This window comes from Oncorhynchus mykiss, chromosome 31, assembly GCF_013265735.2.
Source record: "Oncorhynchus mykiss isolate Arlee chromosome 31, USDA_OmykA_1.1, whole genome shotgun sequence".
Lineage (NCBI taxonomy): Eukaryota > Metazoa > Chordata > Actinopteri > Salmoniformes > Salmonidae > Oncorhynchus > Oncorhynchus mykiss.
The window spans coordinates 35864971-35888221 of record NC_050571.1 but is presented as its reverse complement, the minus strand read 5'-3'; the positions used below and the strand labels follow the sequence as shown (position 1 = coordinate 35888221).

Here is a 23251-nt window from a genome sequence, read left to right as displayed (position 1 = left end):
TGAACAAGGCACTGTTCCTAGGCTGTCATTGAAAATAAGAATTTGTTTTTAACTGACTTGCCTGGTTAAATAAAGGTTGAAAAAAAATCTAATTCAATAGGCCTAACATTCAGAATAATCAAATCAGTGCTTTAGTTCATCAATTATTTACACTTTACTGTTTCACTCACACCTCTTCTTTCTCTTTGCTTCAGCTCTAGCCAACTTCACAAAGTGCATAAATCATTAATTGATGATATACTACAAAATGTCATCAATCATCAGTAAATGCTGTCCCTGCTTTATAATTTGTTTTTCCCTGTTTTATGGTCGTCACTTGTTAACACTAGTTAACACGGCCATAAAATCATAATTATTGCTCACTTTATGCTTAACCCTAACCTCACATTTTTTTGTTGCCGATTCAGACTTTGTGGCTGTGGAATCTTACTTTGTGGCTGTGTTATTTAGAGTAAACCCTGTCGTACTATAACCAATCAGCATACATTTCCTCTTACAGCTGGACAAATCATCGCCGTCCACGGGGTTCGGATTGGGGGCGGAGACCATTTACTATGATTGACATGTAGCACAAGCAATCCAATTCTTAAAATTCCCGGAAAACGTCAACATTTTCACTTCAGCAACCAATAAACTATTGGAGAAGGTGTGGCTACTAATCCAAAGTGCATGCCCCAAAGTCACACGTGATCCTACTGTAGTTCAAGGTGTCACATCGAAGCAGGAGGTACGTAATGACGAACAAATGTCACTTCTTTCAAATATAGCTACTTCGCTTAATTATTCTTTCAGTCTACATTTACCCAGCTTGTTCAGTTGCATGCAATGCTGTCCAGTATATTTTAACTGTATTTATCATAATGAAAAAGCTCGAGAAACGATGCGTGGTCTTAGCGTGGACTGGCTAACGTTAGTAGCTGACAGAGGCCAGCTATTTAGTAGGCTAATTTAGCTAACGTTAGTAAAATAAAGATAGCTACTGTTATCCAACAAATGAACGTTGACATGTTCTGTCAGTAGCACACAGTTGCTCGTGTGTCCCTTTTGCCACGTTAGTTAGCTAATACATTTTGAAAGTGTTTAAGTCAGCGTTATAACGTTAGTTACTGTAGGCAAGGATACATTGTGGCATCCATCTAATGTCAGCAATTAAGTGGTTAAGTGAAAACCCTCCTCGCGCTAAAGTAAGGAAATTGACAAGTATTGCTTTGGTGTGCGTGCACATGTCAGAACCATTGTGTAACAAAAATCACGTAGGTATATTATCAGAAAGAAATGTAGTCATGATGCAGTAGTCGATGTGTCATGGTGAGAAACTAATGTATAGTGATTAATTTGCCACGGCTATTTAAATCTCGAGCACAAGTAAATTAATGAATGGATTAATGAAGCATTGTGCTCTAACGTTAATTACTTACCGGTATGTCCTTTTTAGTTTGGTCCTTGTTATCTCTTTGGCTGTGTTAGATATTAGTGGGTGACAAGACCTACGCACTTCAAATTGGGGTTTATCAAGTGCTAGCTACAGGTAGTAGCTTGTATCTGAAATCATTTCCCTTAAGACGTACATGAACCTGCTTGTAGGAATGGCCACATGGAAACGGGTATTGCTGGTAGGGATGAAATGCGTAGAAGTCTGACCAGTTTTTCAAACCCACTTCCTCTGATGCATTCAACACCCTCTTGGAAATGTAGCTTTAAAAGTTTGCACATCTGAATAAAGGACTTGGCCTGTGTCATCTTATTGAATGATTGACACATTTTTTAGCTAGCTATCTGAGAAATGTAAATAGCTTGAATGGAAAATATTTATTTGAAAGGGAAGTTGGACGTTTTATTGTTTACCCATGGTTAAATAATAACTTCTAATTTCTGATGGGTAATATTTATGGTCACACGATAAGCTTACATTTTGTGTACATTGACAAGATGATTGCACCTTTAACCCACTCTCTTGTTGACCTAGTCTAGAAACTAATGTTGAATGGTACAATAGACTTGCATGCTTTGAAAATATTTGCTTTTATTTAATGTTGAATGGTACAATAGACTTGCATGCTTTGAAAATATATTTGCTTTTATTTAGTCTTACGTATTTTCCATTCTCTCTTTGAGACAGTCAAGGCACATGAGGGTCATTGGGTCCTTATCCTATCTGCTTAAACCCACAGCACACCCACACTTAATTCCCTACAGTATGACTTAGACTGGGCTTTGTATCACAGAGTAGTCTATCCATTATCAGAGGCTGCATGTTGCTTATCCATGAGGGGATACACTGTGAAAGTGCTGTGCAACATCTTGCGCAAGATGTCTGTCCATGTGGCGTAGCCTAGCTAGAAACAATTAACCATATGACCACAGCAGTAGTAGATGGCACTGTTTTTCTCCAAATACAGAGTGAACTGAATGGAATTAATTCAAAAGGCTGGCTGGCTGATAATAGTCTTTGATGTGTTGATTGAGCACTGATTGATTATACTGTCCCCTCCCCCTCCTTGTATCTGCTCTGTCCCTGACTTGAATACATGTGACCACTGAGGCATGATGTGAATGGGGGAGTGGTGTCCACTTGGCAGCACACCAAGGCCTCCCAGGTCCCCCCTCCAGTGTGGTGGTTTGTTTTGTTTGGCCCCATGACTTCTTCAGCCTGTGGTGAGAAAGTGAAATTTGCCACTCCTCTCACGTTTATCCCTCCATCCGTCCCTCCCACACACCGCCCCTGGCCCACAAGGCACCTCGGCTTGTCCCTAGCCCCCCAGGCGGTAGCCACCCTTCTAGCTCCTATGTCCCACAAAACAGAGAGTGGAATCTGGGCCTAGCTAGTCAACTCCTTTGCCTCACCCATCCCAATAAGACCTGTATCTCACCCCTCACGCTCACACTCAGTAAGTTGATTGTCAAGTTACATGCATGGTGCTTTTTGGTGGTGAGCTCCCCTCTGGTTATCCCCTCTTTGTTGGCAGCCAGACTTGTTGCAGGGAAAACACCCTAGTCACAGTGTACAAACAGATGCATGGCAGAATCCTTTATTGAAGAACATACTAGCACTGTCACCGGGCTTGGAGCTGTTCTATGAATAGTTGTGTAGTTTTAGATTTATTTCTCCTCCGGCACTGGCATGGCAAACCCATGTGGTCACTGAAGTTTGTCTCATGTATGTGTATTGTCAATGTGCTCAAGATATATTAGCCTAGATATAGCCTACCTATATATATTAATGCATAGCCTTTTTGGGGAGGTTGTGTTTGCAGCTCCTCCTCAGGACACTCCCTAGGGGACCTGGCTCCAGATTTGACATATCCCTTGGTGGTAGTGCCCTGGTTACCATTCCTGACAGATAGGAGTTGGGGGGGGGGGGGTATATCTCCACCCCTACCTTATAGGCTACTCCAGTGACCACAGTCCCTTAGGAAGACCCTGTGATCTGTAGAACAAGCTCAATGTAGGCTTATGGATCAAGGTTTCCGTTAGGAAAATGTGGTGCCGGACACTTGGACTGGCAGTTGGAGACATTAATTGGAGACATTTGAGAAATGTACCGGACCCATATGCATTGGTTGCGTAACCTGATTAGAGCGTACACCACAATTCACAGAATGGCAGAAATCACATTTCGATTATGGTTATGTCTTAACAGAACATGCAACTCAAGGATGCAACGGCGTGTGTCCTTACTGAATTCCTATGCAAGAACAAATTCTTATTTTCAATGACGGCCTAGGAACAGTGAGTTAACTGCCTTGTTCAGGGGCAGAATGACAGATTTTTACCTTGTCAGCTTGGGGATTCGATCTTGCAACCTTTCGATTACTAGTCCAACGCTCTAACCACTAGGCGTTCTGCCACCTTATAATATGAAGTATAACATTCAGGTTTCAAACTAAATGTTTTTTTTAACCAAAATGCGTTCTGCCTCCAGCTCATTGCAAAGGTGTGTGTGACATGCGGAAGCCTGCCTACTGTTGCACTTGACTGGCGAATGGGAAGCATGCTTCAATTACCAGTTGAGAAATAAAAATAGTGGCCCCTTACACTTCAGCGTTGTGATGCAAAATGTATAGCGCATAGAATTACAAAGGTATTGTCGGACATTATTCATTCTAATCAGACAGTTCTATTTTTTATTTTCTTATGTGGTCGATACATTAGGCAGGTACTGGAAAAAAATAGAACACTAATGTAAATCTGGGAAGCCAGGCCTGCTATTCATAGCTGACTTTGAAAAGGCTTTTGATCAAGTACGACTGGAGTTTATATATAAATGTCTGCAACATTTTCAATTTTGGAGTATCTCTTATCAAATGGGTTAAAATCATGTAACCCTACGTGTAAATAATGGCTACTTCTCAAATTTTAAACTGTCAATAGGAGTAAAACAAGGTTGTCCACTATCTGCATATCTATTTATTATGGCCATCAAAATGTTGGCTGTTAAAATCAGATTCAACAATAATATTAAGGGATTAGAAATCCAGGGCTCAAAAACAAAGGTGTCATTGTACGCTGATGATTAATGCTTTCTTTTAAATCCACAACTTGGATCCCTCCACAGCCTCATAGAGGATCTAGATCATTTTTCAAACCTCTCTGGATTAAAAACCAAATGATAAGTGTATTACGTATTGGATCACAAAAAATACTACTTTTATATTTACTGTGTAGTTTGCCTATAAAATGGTCTGATGTGGATATACTTGGTATACATATCCCGAGGGGGGTAAAACAATAACAAAATAAAAAATATTCCCCTGATTAACTCTTTAGTCGTATCCCAGTTTACCTATTTGCTTATGGTCTTGCCTACACCTAGCGAACAGTTATATTTATAGCCTAACAACATTTAAAAGGGCTTCTTTATATAATGAATATGAATTCGGAGGGCAGAAATTATTCAATATTAAAGCCTTAGACCTCTCACTAAATGCTTCAGTTATACTTAAATTCAAACTCTTTCTCTAGAAAATTAGGGTGATACATTCTTACTATGTTCGAGAATGGCCTTTTTCCCTTTATTCAGATTACAATATCTCACTTTCAGTTATTTGAAAAGGAAATAATCTCCCAAATATAGCTATTTTTTAAAACAAGCCATAGAAAGTTGGCTGCAATTCCAATTTAATCCACCAGAAAAGACATAACAAATAATACAACAAATATTGTTGTTAAACTCAAATATTTAAACTCCTTTGATTAAAAAAAAAATATTTTTTAACAAACGTTTAATAAAGGTATCTTCATAAGTGATTTCAAAATAGGACTGGTGGAGTTATGTCACACGTACATTACTGCAAAAGTGGAAGGGGGAAAAGTAAGTAACTTGTCTGTCTGCCCTGCATTAAAGACCATAATTGGTTAAAGAAAATTGTGATAAATATGAAAGTATACCAGTTTCATTTAATCACCAAACAATTCACAGCCGTGCCATATAGATTGCAAAATAGTTGGGAGGAGATTTTTGATCTACTGATTCCATGGGACGTGGTTTATGAACTGATATGCAAAACGACCCTGGATTCAAAACTTTGAATTTTTCACAATTTTTATTTTAAAATTATTATCCAAAATTCTTGCAACTAATATAATGTTAGAAGAATTGCAATATTTACCTGGAGCTAACTCTGCAGATAGCACTACTGGGTGATTTGAAAAGTCATAGTCAATCGATCAATAATATAATACTTTTAGCAAAAAAATATATTTTCAATTTACAATCTGTAGAAACAATGAGAATAGAAAGGTTCAGGACTTTTGTGAAGCATCACAGCACAGTTGAAAAATATATGGCAAATAGAAATCCAAAATGGATGATGTTAAGAGATATATGGGTGGGGTTGAAGGTGGCTGAAGGTTTGGACTAATAATAACAAGATAACTAATGTAAAACATACTGTGTCCGTAAAACCTAATATAGGTTCAGAACTTTTGTGAAAGAGCACAGTTTTGAAAGATATGGCAAATAAAAATCAAACAGGATGGACATCAGAAATTGATGGGAGAGGTTGAGGGTAAATGAAGGACAGGAGTAAAAATGGACAAAATATAATTATTGTAAAATAGACTGTATCCATAAAATGTAGATAGTATGTATAAACTGGAAGTAGAGGCCTAAGTGTTGTTGTTCACTAGTTTACTCCAGTTAGGGGAAGAGCGGTAGGGTTAGAAAGTAATAAAGGAAAATATATATACTTAAAAATATAGAGAAATTAAGATGTGTATGTATTTTATTTGCAAAAAAAGATGGGGGAATGGAAGTGGTGCAGATAATTACATTGATGGAAGCTACAGTCGATCTATAGTTATATAGTTTCTCTTTTTAATAGTGGCCACCAGAACTGTTTTTAACATGTGATTGCGTTTTAGAATTGTTGTGCAATGGTGGGGCTTATGTTTCATTCCAGCAGCATCAAATTTGATTTTTGAGAAACTGTAGCAGCATCTGTCTATAAACGATTTCCCCTCGAATAGGCTCTGTATGCTATGCGTGTGTGACAAACGTAAATTAATGAAAATACACAGTTCCACTAAATTGTACGTTTTTTTTAAAGGAGTGGGGCAGTCCCACTCATTATTTTTTTTTTGCTTTTATCAAAGATATAGGAAAGTGTTGGCAAGACGGGGAAGATATGGGAAAGGTGAGTCAAAGGGCAGTGGGCCGGATTTGAACCCATGCCAACTCTGGCATATGTGTGCTGGGGTCAGCGGCTATAACCTCTGGAACACACAAGCCTCTAATTCCACAAAATGATGCAAATGAACCTATAAACTGATAAGCATATCCGGTCAAATGTATTTACATTGACTGGTATTTCCATCAATAAATAGGCAAAAAAAGTATTGTTTTGCAATGGGATTTTTTTTCTTATCCCTATTTATCGGTTTACTGTCTTTTCTTTTTTTTATTGGCCAAAAGCTTTCTCTTGCTGGCGAATGGAAATCCTGCTATAGATATGCTACATTGTTAATCCAAATGCTAAGTGGAAAGTAGAGTATTATGGTAATCTTCGCCTGATAATAGCCACTCTGGTAATTTAGCATGACTGCTATGCTATGGGAAGCGTTAGACGGTGTGACTACGGACGTTAATCTCGCGTGGGGTTGAATTCATTAATGGAACAGTCTGCTATGTGCATGGAATGTACAGTAATACGTGTGCAACTGCATGCTAGCATGTAGACACTGGTATTCTCATGACAAAAAGACAGTTGGTAACTTTGGTTAGTTTGTTAATAGACTTTGAGGTCCTCTAAATTATGAATTTATTTTAAACCCCTCACGCTGTACCCAGCCCCACTTATTTGGCTAATGGTATCAGAACATGCTGAGGGGTTGAGAATATGATGGAATTATAACAGACTTCGATCTTATTGGCATTATCTGATTGGAGAAGACAAAGACCCAATCTCAAATCGATACTTGCCCCCTAGGTGTTTCGGAATATTTAAGTGGATTTTATAGGCTTAAGAAATATTGTAATTGTTCCACCTTGCCTTCTCATTAGGGGAGGGTTTACAAGTAGGCCGTCATTGTAAGTAAGAATTTGTTCTTAGCTGACTTGTCTAGTTAAATAAAATAAAAAATGATAGTTAGGAGGAAGATTTGCCATATTGCTTAAACACCTACCCATCCTTCTTAATTAGAATTGGGATAGTGTCGAAGGAGCCAACGTCTGTGTGCACACAGCCTGTCCTAAATTGTTTGTATGGTGTTGAGTAAATTGCCTGTGAATAATATGAAAGGTAAATATGTGTGTGTGTGTTAACTCCGTGTGTGTGTGTGTGTTACATGGGGCGCTAGTGTAATCTCATTGGACCGAATCTCATTAGGGGAAGGGGCTCAGGCTGCATATGCCTCAGGCTCGTCGCTATGGCAATGGGTGCCGGTGAGGCACTGGGTAACGGCATGGCGACCATATGCCTGGCAACAGTTGGAGGGAGTGTGCGTTCTATAGGCATGAAAAGGATAAAACATTTTTGAAAATTAGGAGGGAGCCCAGTTGTAGAACTAATGCTCAATCTTGTTCCAGGAGCTTTTAATCATAGTGCTTTTAAGACCAGCGTTGTGGTTTTGATTCCTGCATGTACCACCTCTACCAGTAGGCTTGTTCTAATAGGATAAGAAGCTGTAATTTAACCTAATGGCCACCTGCTTGGAAATTGTCCCCTTTCTCCAGCTCAAATTATATGCTAGGTTGCATTGTCAGTCGCCCCCATATTTTTGTTTCTGTTAGATCGTGTCTCTCTTTGTAGCCCAGTGACGCCCACCCATCTCTCTCTCTCTCCCCAGAAGCAGCCGCTTTCTCTTTTTCATATCTTATTCTCCCTCTCCTGTGTCCCTCATCTCATTTAACCCCTTGTTTATGCTTTATTAAATGGCCACCTTCTCTACTCACTGCTGTCATTTGCCTTCTTCCATCACATTCCTTTCTTCACCTCATGTCCTACCCATAGCCTATATTTTTATTTCTCTTAACCACCGTTTGAAATCAGCCTCTACTCTTAGACATTTTTTATCTGAAAGGAATGGATGGGTGTAACTAAGTAATAATACTGTGGCTCCGCTGCTCCTCCCTAGCCCTTGGGGTAAGGTGGCTAGGAATCTGTATGCCATATGCAACAACTGAAATGGATAAGGAGGGGATTCAATAGGAATCTAAATGAATGTAGATGCAGACCATAACAGATTCTCACTTGTTAATTAGTAATTAAGCCATTAGTGTGCTTGCGTCAGCGAGACCACTACTGTTATCCGCCCTACTTCTTATTAAAACACTTTTGAACAGCTGCCGAGCGAACACATTTTCTTCAAGAAATTGGCCTAGTGTATTAATTGCTCTCTCTTCTCTCCCCTAGACTATGGAGCTGAAGGTGAGGTATGTTCTGCTGCTGGCCGTGGGCCTGTGGTCAACACTGCTACTGACCACGGTGACCGCCCACCAGGAGGAGGAGGACGAGCCTATCATGGAGATGGGGGGCGACATGGATGTGGAAGACGAGATGGAGGAGCTTGACCATGGGGAGGAGCTTCTGGATGGGGAGGTGGAGGCAGACATGCCCCCGGGACCACCACCAGTCCCTAAAGTAAGTCTATCCTAGGCCAGTGTGTGTAAGGTTATGGTTTCAGTGGTTGAAATCTCAGTTTTGATAGAAGCGTGGCTCTTCTCTGCCCTTCTAGCATGCCCAGAATGTGACAGCCAAGGAGAAAAGGTTAGGCCTACGTGGCTGCTCACTGTTATACACAGATTCAAGCCAACCTACCCATACTCAGTCGTCAAATGTCTTTTGTGAAAGGACTGTAGAGTGAGTGGGAGGTTTGAGCTCATTTCAAGGAATGAATGTGATTCGCACAACGCCACAAATGATAGAGGCTAAGCCTGTGCTGGGACTGCTTAGTGTCCTTCCTTTCTCCTTCCTTTCTTCGCAACATACCTTCGTCTGAGACTGCCATCATTGAAGTCGTCTGTGGTGACGAGGGGCATGGGGGGTGTTGTACGGTTTGAGGAATTTTCAAACCACCGCTTTACCCTCGTGTGTTCTGGCTCTGGCCCAATCCATCGTTTTCCGGATCAATCAGACCTCCCCGAATGTGTTCGCATCTGTAAATGTTTGGGAAAGTACTCCGATCCAGACTCACTGTCGAAAAGAAACAAACATCCGTGGGCATAGCGTTTGGCCAGAGCAAGGAGTCTGGGTAGCTAGGCAAGTGGTGAATAGCTCACTAGCCTGACATCCGTAAAAAACAGAGGTGATGCGTTGATTAGCAATGCGACATGATGGTTTGCTCTCTGGCTGACCTATGTACTCCTATTGCTCTTGCATAGGACACAACACACACAACTACAAGTGGCCTGGTTGGCACACTAAACACCTTATGTGGAACCAGGCAGTGGAAGAGCTGACCCAGTGATCCACTGACCCCTCTCTGCTCCTCTCTAGGTGACCTACAAAGCGCCCGAGCCCACGGGGGAACACTTTTTCGCCGAGTCCTTTGACATGGGGACCCTTGACAGGTGAGCAAAAAAAAATCAACTTCGAAATTAAAGCAGGCACCGTTTTATAATTTATTATACTAATGAAGTCTATATCAGAGAAGATACGATATTCAAACATGCTGCCCTAAAACCAAATAGCCTAGGTAGTATAAACTGTGTCTTGTCTCTTCTTTTCATGTGCCACAATGTGCTGGGTAAGTGCTCACCATAGGATCAGCTGCTATTTAAACTTTTTGTAAGGATAAACACAAACCCAGCGCCTAGGCTATTCCCCCGGCAGCTTCCCCTATGGTGTCCAGGTGCTACGATGTTTACTTGACTCTCAAGTCATCTCGCTTCTCCTGTTTGTTTCAGCTGGGTCCTGTCAAAGGCCAAGAAGGAGGACATTGATGAGGATATCGCCAAGTATGACGGTAGGCACTAAGACAATTCCTCTCTGTCACATTAGAACATAAAGCATTCTTCCGGGTAGTATTCATTAGGGCACAACTTAGCAAAACATTTTGCAACTAGAATTAATATAAGGAAGTCCATACATTTCAGTAAATTGTCTTCCGTTTAGTGCCCAATGAAAATGACCCTAGGTTCGGCTCCATTCAGACATTTATCTAGTGAGTACTCTCCTTTACTTGCGTGTTCGACCTCTGTCTTGCAGGTAAATGGGAGGTGGAGGACATGAAGGACGGCAAGCTGCCCGGCGACAAGGGCCTGGTCCTCAAGTCCCGTGCCAAACATCACGCCATCTCAGCCCAGCTCCTCAGGCCCTTCATCTTCGACACCAAGCCCCTCATCGTCCAGTATGAGGTCAACTTCCAGCAAGGGATCGACTGCGGCGGCGCCTACGTCAAACTGCTCTCCCAGACACCCGACCTTAACCTGGTAAGAACATGCACACCGTGGCATTTAAGATGGAAACATCAAGTACTACTGCAGACTTCCTTTGTACATGCTCCCAAAGGTGTTTGTTTTTAATAGATCGTGTTTAGTACAGACATATTTTTTACCCAATACATCTGCACGTAGACTGCCTCCTTGAGGTTAATGTAGTTATGTTGCCCTTCAGGATGAGTTTGTTGACAAGACTCCCTACACCATCATGTTCGGACCAGACAAGTGCGGCGAGGACTACAAGCTGCACTTCATCTTCCGCCACAAGAACCCCAAGACTGGCGAGTACGAGGAGAAGCACGCCAAGAAGCCCGACTCAGACCTGCGCACCTACTACACCGACAAGAAGACCCACCTTTACACTCTGGGTAAGACATTTCAACATGTTCTACTCACGAGGCCTATATACTCTTTGATGGTCCACTAGTCTACACTGACAAGAAGACTCACCTAGGGAGACAACATGGTGAACAAGACATTTTCACATGTTCTATGAATCAGGTATGCTAATGACATTTCCAGGTGTATTCCTCTAAACATCTCTACCTACCTCTCTCTCCTCTCTCTCTCCTGCCTCCTAGTGGTGAACCCAGACAACAGCTTTGAGGTGCTGGTGGACCAGGCTGTGGTGAACAGTGGTAACCTGCTGACAGACATGACCCCCCCCATCAACCCGGCTGCCGAGATCGAGGACCCCGACGACCACAAGCCAGAGGACTGGGATGAGAGACCCAAGATCCAGGACCCTGACGCAGTCAAACCCGAGGACTGGTAAGTGTGCATATTTAAGTGTAGGTGAAAAAGTGGCTATTTCGCCAGGTTTTCTTACGTGTTGAAGTTACACAGCGTGTGCATATGCATTTCAAATGTAGCTGTGGAAAGCGTGTGTGTGTGTGTCATTATTTTTCTTTTATTTTTCTAATGCCAGGTGTGCTTATATGTTTTTGTGTGTGTACCCTCTAACTCTCCCCTGTCCCATAGGGATGAGGATGCACCGAAACAGATCCCAGATGAGGACGCAGTGAAGCCAGACGGCTGGCTGGATGATGAGTCCGAGTATACCAGCGACCCCGACGCGGTCAAGCCCGAGGACTGGTAACTATGATACCTTTACTCTCTCGTTCCGCTCATCCTTCCCCACATAGCGTCCACCATGGTACTCCATCTCTTCACTCGCTCTACCCTCGTCTGTCACTCTATTCTTTGCCCCCCTCCCTTCCATCTCTCTCCTTCTCTCTGCCCTTCGTCTACCACTCTATTACCTCCCCTCTGTCTTTTCTGTCCCGTCGTGGTGTACCCTCATCTGGTTTAGCCCACTCAGTTCTTGGAAGCTAATTGCTAGTGTTTGCGGCAAGCTCCTCCTCTTTTCTGTGGAGAGAGCGGGCTTCCTGGTGAGAGGAGCAGCCAGGCCTGGTTTTTGGGCTCTGTACAGCTCCCCCTCTGCTCTCACTGTCTTTGATGTCTCACTTCTGTGGTGGAAATTAAATTAGAGCCCCCAGAGAAGAGGAATGGGACACAGTGGATAAAGGGGATTTATAGAAAGGGAGGAAAAGGAGATGCTGTTTTTTTTTCACTTATGCCTTCACTTTCTCTCATTTGGATCTTTTTTTTCTTTTTTGTGGTCTTTTGCTTTCTCACACCTACAGTAACTTGTAACCGTATATCATCATGTTGTACACTGTATGGCTTTGTCTGTATTGTGATCTGTGATGTTTTTCTCCAGGGATGAGGATATGGATGGTGAGTGGGAGGCCCCTCAGGTCCCTAACGCCCTCTGTGAAACCGCCCCCGGCTGTGGCGCCTGGCAACGGCCCATGATTGACAACCCCAGCTACAAGGGCAAGTGGAAGGCCCCCATGATCGACAATCCCAACTACCAGGTAACCCTTCACACCTCCCAGCGTGTACCATATACCAAAGCATCAGTCACTTTAGGAAAATGTTTTACCCCAGTGCAGTCTGTAGCCTAAATAACATACACACAATCGTTGCACTTGCTCTTTCCAATTCGGTATTTGTATTGATGAGAGCCTACTATTTGCTCTTTTTCTTATCTTGCATTGGTGACGTTGTGCTCTTGTCTTTCCAAAAAAAATCTCATACCTTTTTTTTTTTTACTACTGAGTTCTCGTTGAAGAGAAATCCAAATATATGTTCTTACAAATGGCTCCCCAAAAGAATAGTTTATGAATGCAACTCTCACGGTACTGTACACTCAACCCTCAATGTACCTCCCAGGGTGTGTGGAAGCCCAGGAAGATCGCCAACCCAGCCTTCTTCGAGGACCTCCATCCCTTCAGAATGACCCCCTTCAACGCCGTGGGCCTGGAGCTGTGGTCCATGTCCAGCGACATCTTCTTTGATAACTTCTTCATCACCAACGAGAGGCACACGGCCGATCGCTGGGCCAATGATGGTTGGGGCCTGAAGAAGGCTGCTGAGGGAGCCGCTGAGGTGGGTGCAATAGTGCACACGCACACAGAGAGACGGGCCCACAGAGAGACGGGCACACAGACTCCTCATGACTAGTTGATAAAATTCTCATAAATACTTCACATAAAATATACAGACATTTGATAAGGAACGAATATGCAGTGCAATCATCTGACATTTCAAGCAGGTCCATAAGATCTCTCTTCGCTCCATATCACACTTCTATCCTAACCATAGAACGTTCAGCTTCTTATTTGCATAGAATTCCTCTTGCATCTAAGATATTCCCTTTGGACAGTTTGTTTTTAAGCACCTAGAACTAAGGGACCTATTATTGTATCCAGAGACTTCTCCAAAACCTCTTCAGGGAGCAATGTGGATATTTGTAGCGTTGCTGTTTTTACATGATGCAAGCCTCTAGTCTCTGGGGTAAGCAATCAAGTCAGATTGACTAGCGGTGACAAAAATATATAAATGCAACAACCAACAATTTCAACGATTTTATTGAGTTGCAGTTAATATAAGGAAATCAGTCAATTAAAATAGTCATTATGCCCTTATTTAGGGATTTCACATGGCTGGGCAGGGGCGCAGTCTTGGGTAGGCCTCGGAGGGCATAGGCCCACCCTCTGGGGAGTCAGGCCCAGCCTATCAGAATTTAGTTTTTCCCCACAAAAGGGCTTTATTACAGACAGAAATACTCCTCAGTTTCGTCAGCTGTCCAGGTGGCTGGTCTCAGACAATTCCGCCATTAAAGAAGCTGGATGTGGAGTTCCTGGGCTGGCGTGGTTACACGGAGTCAGCGGTTGTGAGGCCGGTTGGAAGTACTGCCAAATTCTCTAAAATGACGTTGGAGGCGGCTTATGGTAGAAACATGTACATTCAATTCTCTGGCAACAGCTCTGGTGGACATTCCTGCAGTCAGTATTCCAACTGCATGCTCCCTCCACTTGAGACATCTGTGGCATTGTGTTGTGTGCCAAAACTGCACATTTTAGACTGGTCTTTTGTCCCCAGTACAAGGTGCACCTGTGTAATGATCATGCTGTTTAATCAGCTTCTTGATATGCCACACCTTTTAGGTGGATGGATTATCTTGTGAAATGCTCACTAACAGGGATGTACACAAATATTCAAAAATGTATTGAACATTTTATAAATTCGCCCAAGTTGATCATAAGACATGAAACGAAGGCATCAGTGATTCATATTTCCTGTGACTTTCTGAAGGGGCAATGAGAATTTCACCAAGCTGTGTATGTGCGGTGCGCACGTTTAACACTTTGTGTAGCCGTTAGCGATGCTAATGAAAATCCTTCTGGTAGATGGAAAGGCTTTCCCACAACCTTTTCAATTAAATGTTAACTACAATGTAGCCTATTCTTACCTTACATAATGATATGATTATTTGCATCAATTCAGTGGGTATTGGTGTTAACCATCACATCTGCATTACAAAACAACAACAAAAATGCTATGCAAAAGCCTCTTGCTAAGTGCACATTTAAAGGGTATCAACATTTCAAAACATTTTCCCAGACTTCAAAAGTGGTCTCCTGATGTGGTGTAAGCATTGTTGTGGATTTAGAACATCCATTTGAGTTGTTTTTCTATTTGGGGAAAAAAACATTATTTAAAAATACAAATCTTTTTTTATTTTTTTTATTTTATCGGGTCCTACATGACATTTGAAATTCAATAAAACAACAATCTTTAGAATATAGCTTTTATAACGGTGTGTTGAACTACATCTGCGCTAGCCTACTGCTGCGCCTTTTATTTAACTAAGAAAGTCAGTTAAGAACAAATTATTATTTACAATGGCGGCCTACCCCGGCCAAACCTTAACACGGACGACGCTGGTCAAATTGTGCGCTGCACTCCCAATCATGGCCGGTTGTGATACAGCCCAGGATCGAAAAAGGGTCTGTTGTGAAATGTAGTGCCTTAGAAATGTAGTGCCTTAGACCGCTGCGCCACTCGGGAGCCTTTAGGCTACCCTGAATTTGGTATGCTATTTTCCCTACTTCGAATAGCAAGTAGGGAAAATAGAATGATCTGACACAGATCAATGCAAAACACTCAACAGAAAAACTTATTGTAACGGGATCAGTTCTGTCATGTTAAAAATTGGAACTTCTCCTTTGCTGTTACTGTTGGCCAAACCACCGGAGAAAAGCAGCATGTCTGTTGCTTATGTGCGTTTGTGTCATTCTGATTGGTCGAGAGTCAATAGCAATTTATATTTATTGTTTTTTAACTATCAGGGTATCGGAATAAAGGTCATTATTTTAATAGTAAAATAATTACAAAATGCCCTGCTGATCGCTCCGTTCCATTTAATCTTATTCATTATAGTCTAAAAGGCCAAACGGATCCTAGATCAGCACTCCTATGCTGAGAAGGATCGCCCTACCCTCAATCCTTACTGTAACCATTAGTAAGGTAACAATTAGAAGGGGATGAGAAAATGTCACTGTGTTAGTGGTGACTTCTCTGCCTGTGTCTTCTCATGGGGACTCCAGACCAGACACACTCCCCACACCCTTCAGAGGAATGCTGCTGGCAAGCCTGGCTCTGTGTGACATATGGAAAACCCTTCCCTGCCCCGCCCCTAAGTGGAAACAGACATAACATGTGGAGCTCCAGGGGGAGATAGGCTGAACAGTAAGAGTGAAACAGTCAATGTCACCGTGCTCCAGCTGCTCCTCTGTATAATGAGTTGGCTTTAGTTGAAAAGCTTCTTGAGCTGGTCTAGCATGACTCGCTGGTGGTGGGGTGCATACTTAAACCGCTAGAGTACACTGTTCCATAAAACCAAAGTTACAGCTGAAACTGTGGCACTATTGCGAAGCCGTGGCCCTGCTTCACACACAAACATACACATAGGTCTTCTACTGAGGTCACCCTCTAAGTGGTGGTCTCACTCATTTTGAGCTGTCATAAGTGTGTGTGTGTGTGTGGAGCAGTAGAGTTGTGGTGAGTCCAGGGGGATGATGATGGTGGCTTGTACCCAGGGATTAACCGACTAGCCGTTCATTTGGCCGCCTCATAAAAATTATTTCAGCCACGGACCAATGCTGCCTTTTTTTCCTAAAGGTGAATTCCTGGGATGCTTGGCATGTTGGGCTTAACGGCCCTCTCTCTCTACACAGCTAGGCCGCCCACTCCCTCACTCTCGCTTTCTCTCAATTTTGAGCACTCTTGCTCATTTTCTGCTCCCCCTCTCTCCCTTGTTCTCTCATTTTTCTGTTCTCGCTGTTGCTCTGTTGCTGTCTAGTTTCCTCTCGCTCTCTTTTTCTCGCTTACTCTCTTCCTGGTGGACACGCTCTCTTACTCTCGCTTGACTGCATTTTCTCTTCTCTCCCTCTTTCTCTCTTTCTTGCTGTTCTCTTACTCTCTCACACGTTCTCTTCATCAGAGCATCACACACACACGGACGTACTTGCTATAGTGCCTGCAGAAAGTATTCACACCCCTTGACTTTTTAAGCCTGAAATTAAAATGGATTTAAATTGACTTTTTTTTCTTCACTGGCCTACACACAATAATGTTAAAGTGGAAATATGTTTTTTTCTAAATGTTTACAAATTCATTCAAAATTAAAAGCTGAAATGTCTTGTGTCACGTATTCAACCCATTTATGGCAAGCCTAACTAAGTTCAGAGTGAAAATGTGCCTAACGCACATAATAAGTTGCATGGATTCACTCTGTGTGCAATAATAGTTTTGAACATGTTTTGTGAATGACTACTTCATATCTGTATCTCAAACATAATTACATGAATCTCAGTGCTAGAGGTGTCACTACAGACGCCCTGGTTCAAATCCAGGCTGTATCACAACCGGCTGTGATTGGGAGTCCCATAGGGCGGCGCACAATTGGCCCAGCGTCATCCGGGTTTGGCTGATGTAGGCCGTCGTTGTAAATAAGAATTTGTTCTTAACTGCCTAGTTAAATAAATAAAATATGTAAGGTCCTTTAGTAAAGCAGTGAATTTCAAACACAGATTGAAACTCAAAGACCAAGGATGTTTTCCAATGCCTCACAAAGAAGGGCACCTATTGGTAATAACATAAAAAATTTTTAAAAATGTTTAATGCAGACATTGAATATCACTTTGAGCATGGTGTAGTTATTAATTACACTTTGGTTGGTGTATCAATACACCCAGTCACTACAAAGATACAGGCTTCCTTCCTCAGTCGGTTGCCGGAGAGGAAGGAAACGACTCAGGGATTTCACAATGAGGCCAATGGTGACTTCAAAACAGTTACATAGTTAAATAGTTGTGATAGGAGAAAATTGAGGATGGATCAACATTGTAGTTACTCCACAATATTAACCTAATTTGCAGTGACAAGAAGGAATCCTGTACAAAATACAAATATTCAAACATTCATTGTGTTTGGAACAAGGCACTAAAGTAATACTGCAAACAATGTGGCAAAGCAATTAACTTTATGTCCTGAATACAGTGTTATGTTTAGGGCAACTCCGAATAAAACACATTACTGACTACCACTCTCCATATTTTCGAGCTTAGTGGTGGCTGCATCATGTTATGGATATGCTTGTAACAGTTAATGACTGGGGAGTTTTTCCAGGATAATAAAGAAATAGAATGGAGCTAAGCACAGGCAAAATCCTGGAGGAAAACCTGGTCTGCTTTCCACCAGACACTGGGAGACTAATTCACCTTTCAGCAGGACAATAACCTTAAACACAAGGCCAAATCTACACTGGAGTTGCTTACCAAGAAGACAGCAAATGTTCCTGTGTGGCAGAGTTACAGTTTTGACTTAAATCTGCTTGAAAATCTATGGCAAGACCTGAAAATGTCTGTCTAGCAATGATCAACATCCAATTTGACAGAGATTGAAGGATTTTGAAAATACTAATGGGCAAATGTTGCACAATCCAGGTGTGGAAAGCTCTTAGACACTTACCCAGAAGCACTCAGCTGTAGTCGATGTCAAAGCTGCTTCTACAAGGTATTGACTCAGGGGTGTGACTACTTATGTCAATTTGATATTTCATTATCAATCAATTAGCAAAAATGTCTGAACATGTTTTCACATTGTCATTATGGGGCATTGTGTGTAGATGGGTAAAAACAACAACATTTAATCCATGTTGAATTCAGGCTGTAACACGTCAAATAAGTGAAGGGGGGATGAATATTTTCTGAAGGCACTGTACATACCACTCAGTGAACCATGGAGCGCGCTGAGAATTCCATTGGTTTCACAGCCTGATTGTTTGCTCTACAGATAATTTGGTTTTACACCGGTAGCACTGTTAATATGGAAATGCTCGTCTCAGATCTGCCATTGCAGTATGCATGGAATTGGGACACACAAACTCCTGTGCATTGTCACTGCTACGAACAGTCTGAGTAGGCAATACTTTAGTTAGTACCTAACTATTTAACTCAATTGTTTAACTAAGGGGTGTGTTTTGTGCTAGTTTCTTTGTTTAATGAAGTGTGTTGGTGCACAAGTGTGTTGTGTTACTGGTACAGAGTAGTTTGTGGGGACTTCTGAGATGCACTGTGAAACAGGAATTCCCCCAGCCCTTATAAGGACTTTCAGGAAGTGCGAGAGATGTGGGAAGAAACCCTCAGGCACTGGTTTTTCATAACACAATACACCATTTGGGGTCCATGTGAAAGATACAGGAGTGATGTTTTTCTTTTTTTGGCATATGTGTTCTGACCATTTCTCAGGGACCCATAAAACTTTGGTATAACAGCGATGTTACAAACTTGTTACAAATAAAGATTTTCAATGGCACCCAATAGTGAATAGTTGAAGGTGGTCAATTGTTCCCAGATCTTGACAGTTGCGTGACCGTGTTCTCCCCTCTCCTCTAGCCCGGTCTGGTGAACCAGATGATGACCGCAGCAGACGAGCGTCCCTGGTTGTGGGTGGTCTACGTGCTTACCGTGGCCGTGCCCCTAGTCCTGATCATCGTCTTCTGCTGCACTGGAAAGGTGAGGGAACACACTGTGACCACAGACCATCAAAGGTTGCATCTCAATAGTGCCCCCCCCCACACACACACATTTGCCTATGGATGTCATCATAGATGATGTTTTTGATCTGTGTTAATGTGTATCTTTTCGCTCTCCAAACAGAAGACTGCTGCAGCTGCAGCCGACTACAAGAAGACAGACGAACCCCAGCCAGACGTGAAGGAGGAAGAAGTGGTGGAGAAGGCTGAAGCAGACCAAGTCAAGGAGGAGAAGAGCCAGCCAGGTAAGAACTGTCACCATTCCCACCCCCCTCTCTTGATGTAGGATCACAAATCTGTTGACAGTGTGTGTGTCATTGACATTGATTTTACAGTGCGTGCTGTCTTGCATCACTCAATGCAAGAGTAACAAGTTAGCCCGTCTCAGTAAATGCTAACTTTGTGTTTGTTGGTTTCCATAGCAGCAGAAGAGAAGAATAGTGATGCAGAAGACAGTCCTGCAGAGGAAGTAAATGAGGAGGAAGAGGAGGAGGAGGAAGAAGAGGTCACTGAAGAGGTACGGGGACAGTAAGGCATGACTTGGTGAGCACGATGTGGTTTGTTGTCGCTATGAAATCAAAGCTTGCACTGTAACAGCACTTTGACAACTGCTGATGTAAAAAAAAAAGGGCTGTGTTGATGATGTACTTTATTGTTCAGAATAGAGACAATTATGGCTTGTGTGTAACTAAAAGCCCCCTCTCCTTTCCGCTCTCTCCAGAAACAAGAAGATGACCTCCTCAGAAGGTCCCCCAGAAACAGGAAATTGAGAAAGGACTGATGTGGCTTTCACAACCCTGGATCTCTGATTTAAAACCAACAGCCCTGACCCAGGGTCACTCCCTAACCCCACCCACCCTTCCAGTCTCCCCCATCTTTCCCCCCTGGGCCCTCCCTTTCCTCCCCCTCCCGGGGCGATGAAGTGAACCCAACTAGGCAACCATCTCTCTTGTCAGGATCAACAGAAAACAATCATGACTGCCTCACAATATGGACGACGATGATTCCAGTATGGTGGGGATGAAGACTGATGCGTTGTTAGTGTAGAAAAGGTTTTTATTTAACAGTGAAGAAAGAGAAATTATTTTCCAATACCATTCTGTAACACTAACCTAGGAACCCCTTCTGTCTTATCACTCAAACCTCCACCACCCTCTGCTCCCGCTAGTCAGCCCCCCATCCATCCCGCAGATCTAGACAGTATTTATCAACCGACTTTTCTGGGCAACACTACAGCTTGTAGGTTTTAGCCATTCTGCCTCTCGATGTCTTCTTGCTTGGTCCAGTTTAACAATCCCATGCGTTTTTTATGTGTCATAGGGGTAGATGGACGTAGCATGAACGTTTCTGTTGAGGGTCGACAAAGAAAAAAACCATGGCATTTGGATGTCTTATTGTCTTGTTATAACACTGCAGTTGTGTTTTGGGGGGGTTTCAAGAGACTAATTTTCCCATGATGCATGGGTCTCACTTTTCATTCCATGTGGCTTTCACCATGTTTTGTTAAAAGTGTTTTGGTTGTTGGAAGACCCCTCTGAAGTTGTTCTTACTACGGTGAAGCTGGGAGTGGTTGGGGGGATCCATTGCACATGCTCAGTTCCCCGCAGAACCGGGGGGCAGGCAAAGTTTGAAGCAGAGGGAGGGAGAGCCAAGTAAGTGGGTTTCAGTAGGTTAGAATAGGTTGCCTTAGACAGTCCTAGAGAGCAAGGTTTTCTGAAATTGTTTTTTTCTGTGAATATACTGTGACCTTTTTTAATACTCTGTACATTACTTTTTATTTTATTTTTGATTCCATTAATGTTTTAGTTTTTTCTCTGGTCCTGATAGATAATGTAAGGGTGTAGTGTACATGTACAGTAACGTGTGCAGGAGAAAAGAAAAGCTGGTTCTTGGAAAGATGACGTTTGGTTGCCGGCAGGCTTCTAGGGGAGATGTCAAGGTTGTCAGACTGGTGGCCAGCTCGTGCAGCCTCCTCCCTCATTGGTGGGATGAATCAGTGTCCCGCCTAGCTACTGGTAGATGAATATGCACATCCTATGATTGCATTTCCTGAGTCAAAAGCAGCAGCAGCAGAATTTAACACATCTTTCAGAATGTAACTTTTTTTTGAGTCTCATGACAGTCTGACTCTTTTACAAGAGTCGTAAAGAGTACTCTCAGGGTGTCAAACAAGCTTCCCGCCTCACTTCTTTCTCATTGCATGATTCATTGATATCTTAAACTTACCCCATGCAACATGAAAAAGGTGCTAAAGAGAAAACATTGAGACTGCTCAATAGCCGGTACCTATCTGTGGACTACAGTCTTTAAGTTCCTTATTTCTTACTTACGTTTTGGTGAACCTGCCCACTCTGTTTTTAGAACTTCCTAAAAAGCAGGGAAAGCCAAAAACCATTAGATGTTTGCCCCATGTAAAAATAGTTGTCACTGTTCAAGGTAACAGATGCACACGTAAACATACACACACATACCAGGTAATTAGCTGTTGCTGTCTGTTTGCATGGATCCCATTTAAAGTTTTGTGCTCTCAGATTCCTTGGTGGTGTCAGTCAGTCGTGTTTGGAATGCCACAATTCCTCTGTGTGCCATGGTGTCTCTGAGCGACCAAGGTGAATGGGGATTGGTTCTCCCGACAAACTAAGCTGCATGTGATTGGGTGATGAGTGTAGTAGGTTGATTCATCTATATCTACTACATTACATGTTGGAGGGTGGGGGGGGGGCGAAGATGTAGAACTTGCTATGATGTTACTTACAAAACAGAAATAAAAAGATATTTGACTAAGAGATTGGAGCTGGGCAATGTTTTTCCTGTATTGGTCTCGTGGTTTTGTGTGGCGTGGGGGGGGGGGGGGGGAGAGATTGTCATCCCCCTGAAATTGAGATGGCATGTACAGCTTCCGCCTCAAGAGGAAATGGAGGTCTTTCTCTAGAATTTCTCATTTTATTTTTTCTTATTGTGGAAGATGACCTGTGTCATAGGGTATGTGAGGTAGTTAGTTCCCACTGCACTGTGACCTAACTAGCCATTTCTTTCTCTTATTTTGTACTTTTGTTTGAAGAAAATTTAATGGTCAGAAAATTTTCCTTTTTGAAAATGTTAAGATGTGTTTCGTCTTCACTCTTTCTGACTTCAAAAAATATTTTATTTTTAGGCAGCAAGGTTTTAATTGTGCTTTTCCCCTTTTGGTTCTGCCTAGATACGACTCCTAGACTGAACAGTGCACTGTACTGTGTACCTCTGACAGCTTTCCTGTGTGTAAACTCAGTCTGATGGGTCACTGAAACGACTAGGTTTAACCTAACTTAATCCTGTACACTAGAGATTGAAGAATTTATACATTTTGGTTCACATTTAATCTCCCATGGGAAATGAATGTTGATTAGTGGAGGCTTTAAAGAAATACTGATCACGAATAGCCATTGTGTGAATAGGGACTGTTCCTCTTACCCATGTGTATTGCAAATGCAGTCATCTATGAATAGGGATGCCATTTGTTTTGATGAATAAAAAGGCCTAATAGAAACGGACTGGGGGCCCGAGTCTCATTGTTGCTTGTCACTTGGTACTGTATCTATCAATTGACGTTCCACAGAGCGGATATTATGCCCAAGGCCCGGGCAGATCAATGTCTGTCTGCTGCTGATTTGAGAATAATATTTTTGCTCACAGCTCACCACATTTCCAATTTGTTGTACTTTAAATTTGCATGCGTGTGATTCATGTAATGAATGGAGGGAACAAGAGACAAATTCAGAAACAAGCTACAACAAAAATAATTGTTCATTCTTGCACGATGCACACTATGCGATCAATTATCAGTGATTGGTTGAATCTAAAATAATTATTTATGCTGCCTGCAGCATGATCCATTTAGCCTGCGCGCATATATAACAAACTGTTGGTTGGCGCTAATGGCTGTA

At 42.3% G+C, this 23251-nt stretch overlaps 1 protein-coding gene across 5 annotated transcripts; it reads left to right on the top strand.

The window, feature by feature from the left end:
• Positions 1 to 582: 582 nt before the first annotated feature.
• On the top strand, positions 583 to 22858 carry canx (calnexin). Of its 5 annotated transcripts, none has more exons than XM_021584081.2 (14): positions 583 to 727; positions 8853 to 9080; positions 9936 to 10009; positions 10346 to 10404; positions 10647 to 10870; positions 11055 to 11247; positions 11461 to 11650; positions 11861 to 11974; positions 12603 to 12759; positions 13118 to 13333; positions 19189 to 19308; positions 19453 to 19573; positions 19751 to 19845; positions 20050 to 20109. In XM_021584081.2, the coding sequence occupies exons 2-14, from the start codon at positions 8856 to 8858 to the stop codon at positions 20107 to 20109; spliced, it is 1848 nt and encodes a 615-aa protein (XP_021439756.2). In that variant the 5' UTR covers positions 583 to 727; positions 8853 to 8855. The 5 variants fall into 5 exon arrangements, with proteins under 5 accessions (XP_021439756.2, XP_021439755.2, XP_036825452.1 ...); XM_021584080.2 differs by lacking the exon at positions 583 to 727 and adding an exon at positions 6612 to 6635 and having other exon boundaries at positions 19754 to 19845; positions 20050 to 22858; XM_036969557.1 differs by lacking the exon at positions 583 to 727 and having other exon boundaries at positions 19754 to 19871; positions 20050 to 22858.
• The last annotated feature ends 393 nt before the right edge of the window (positions 22859 to 23251 follow it).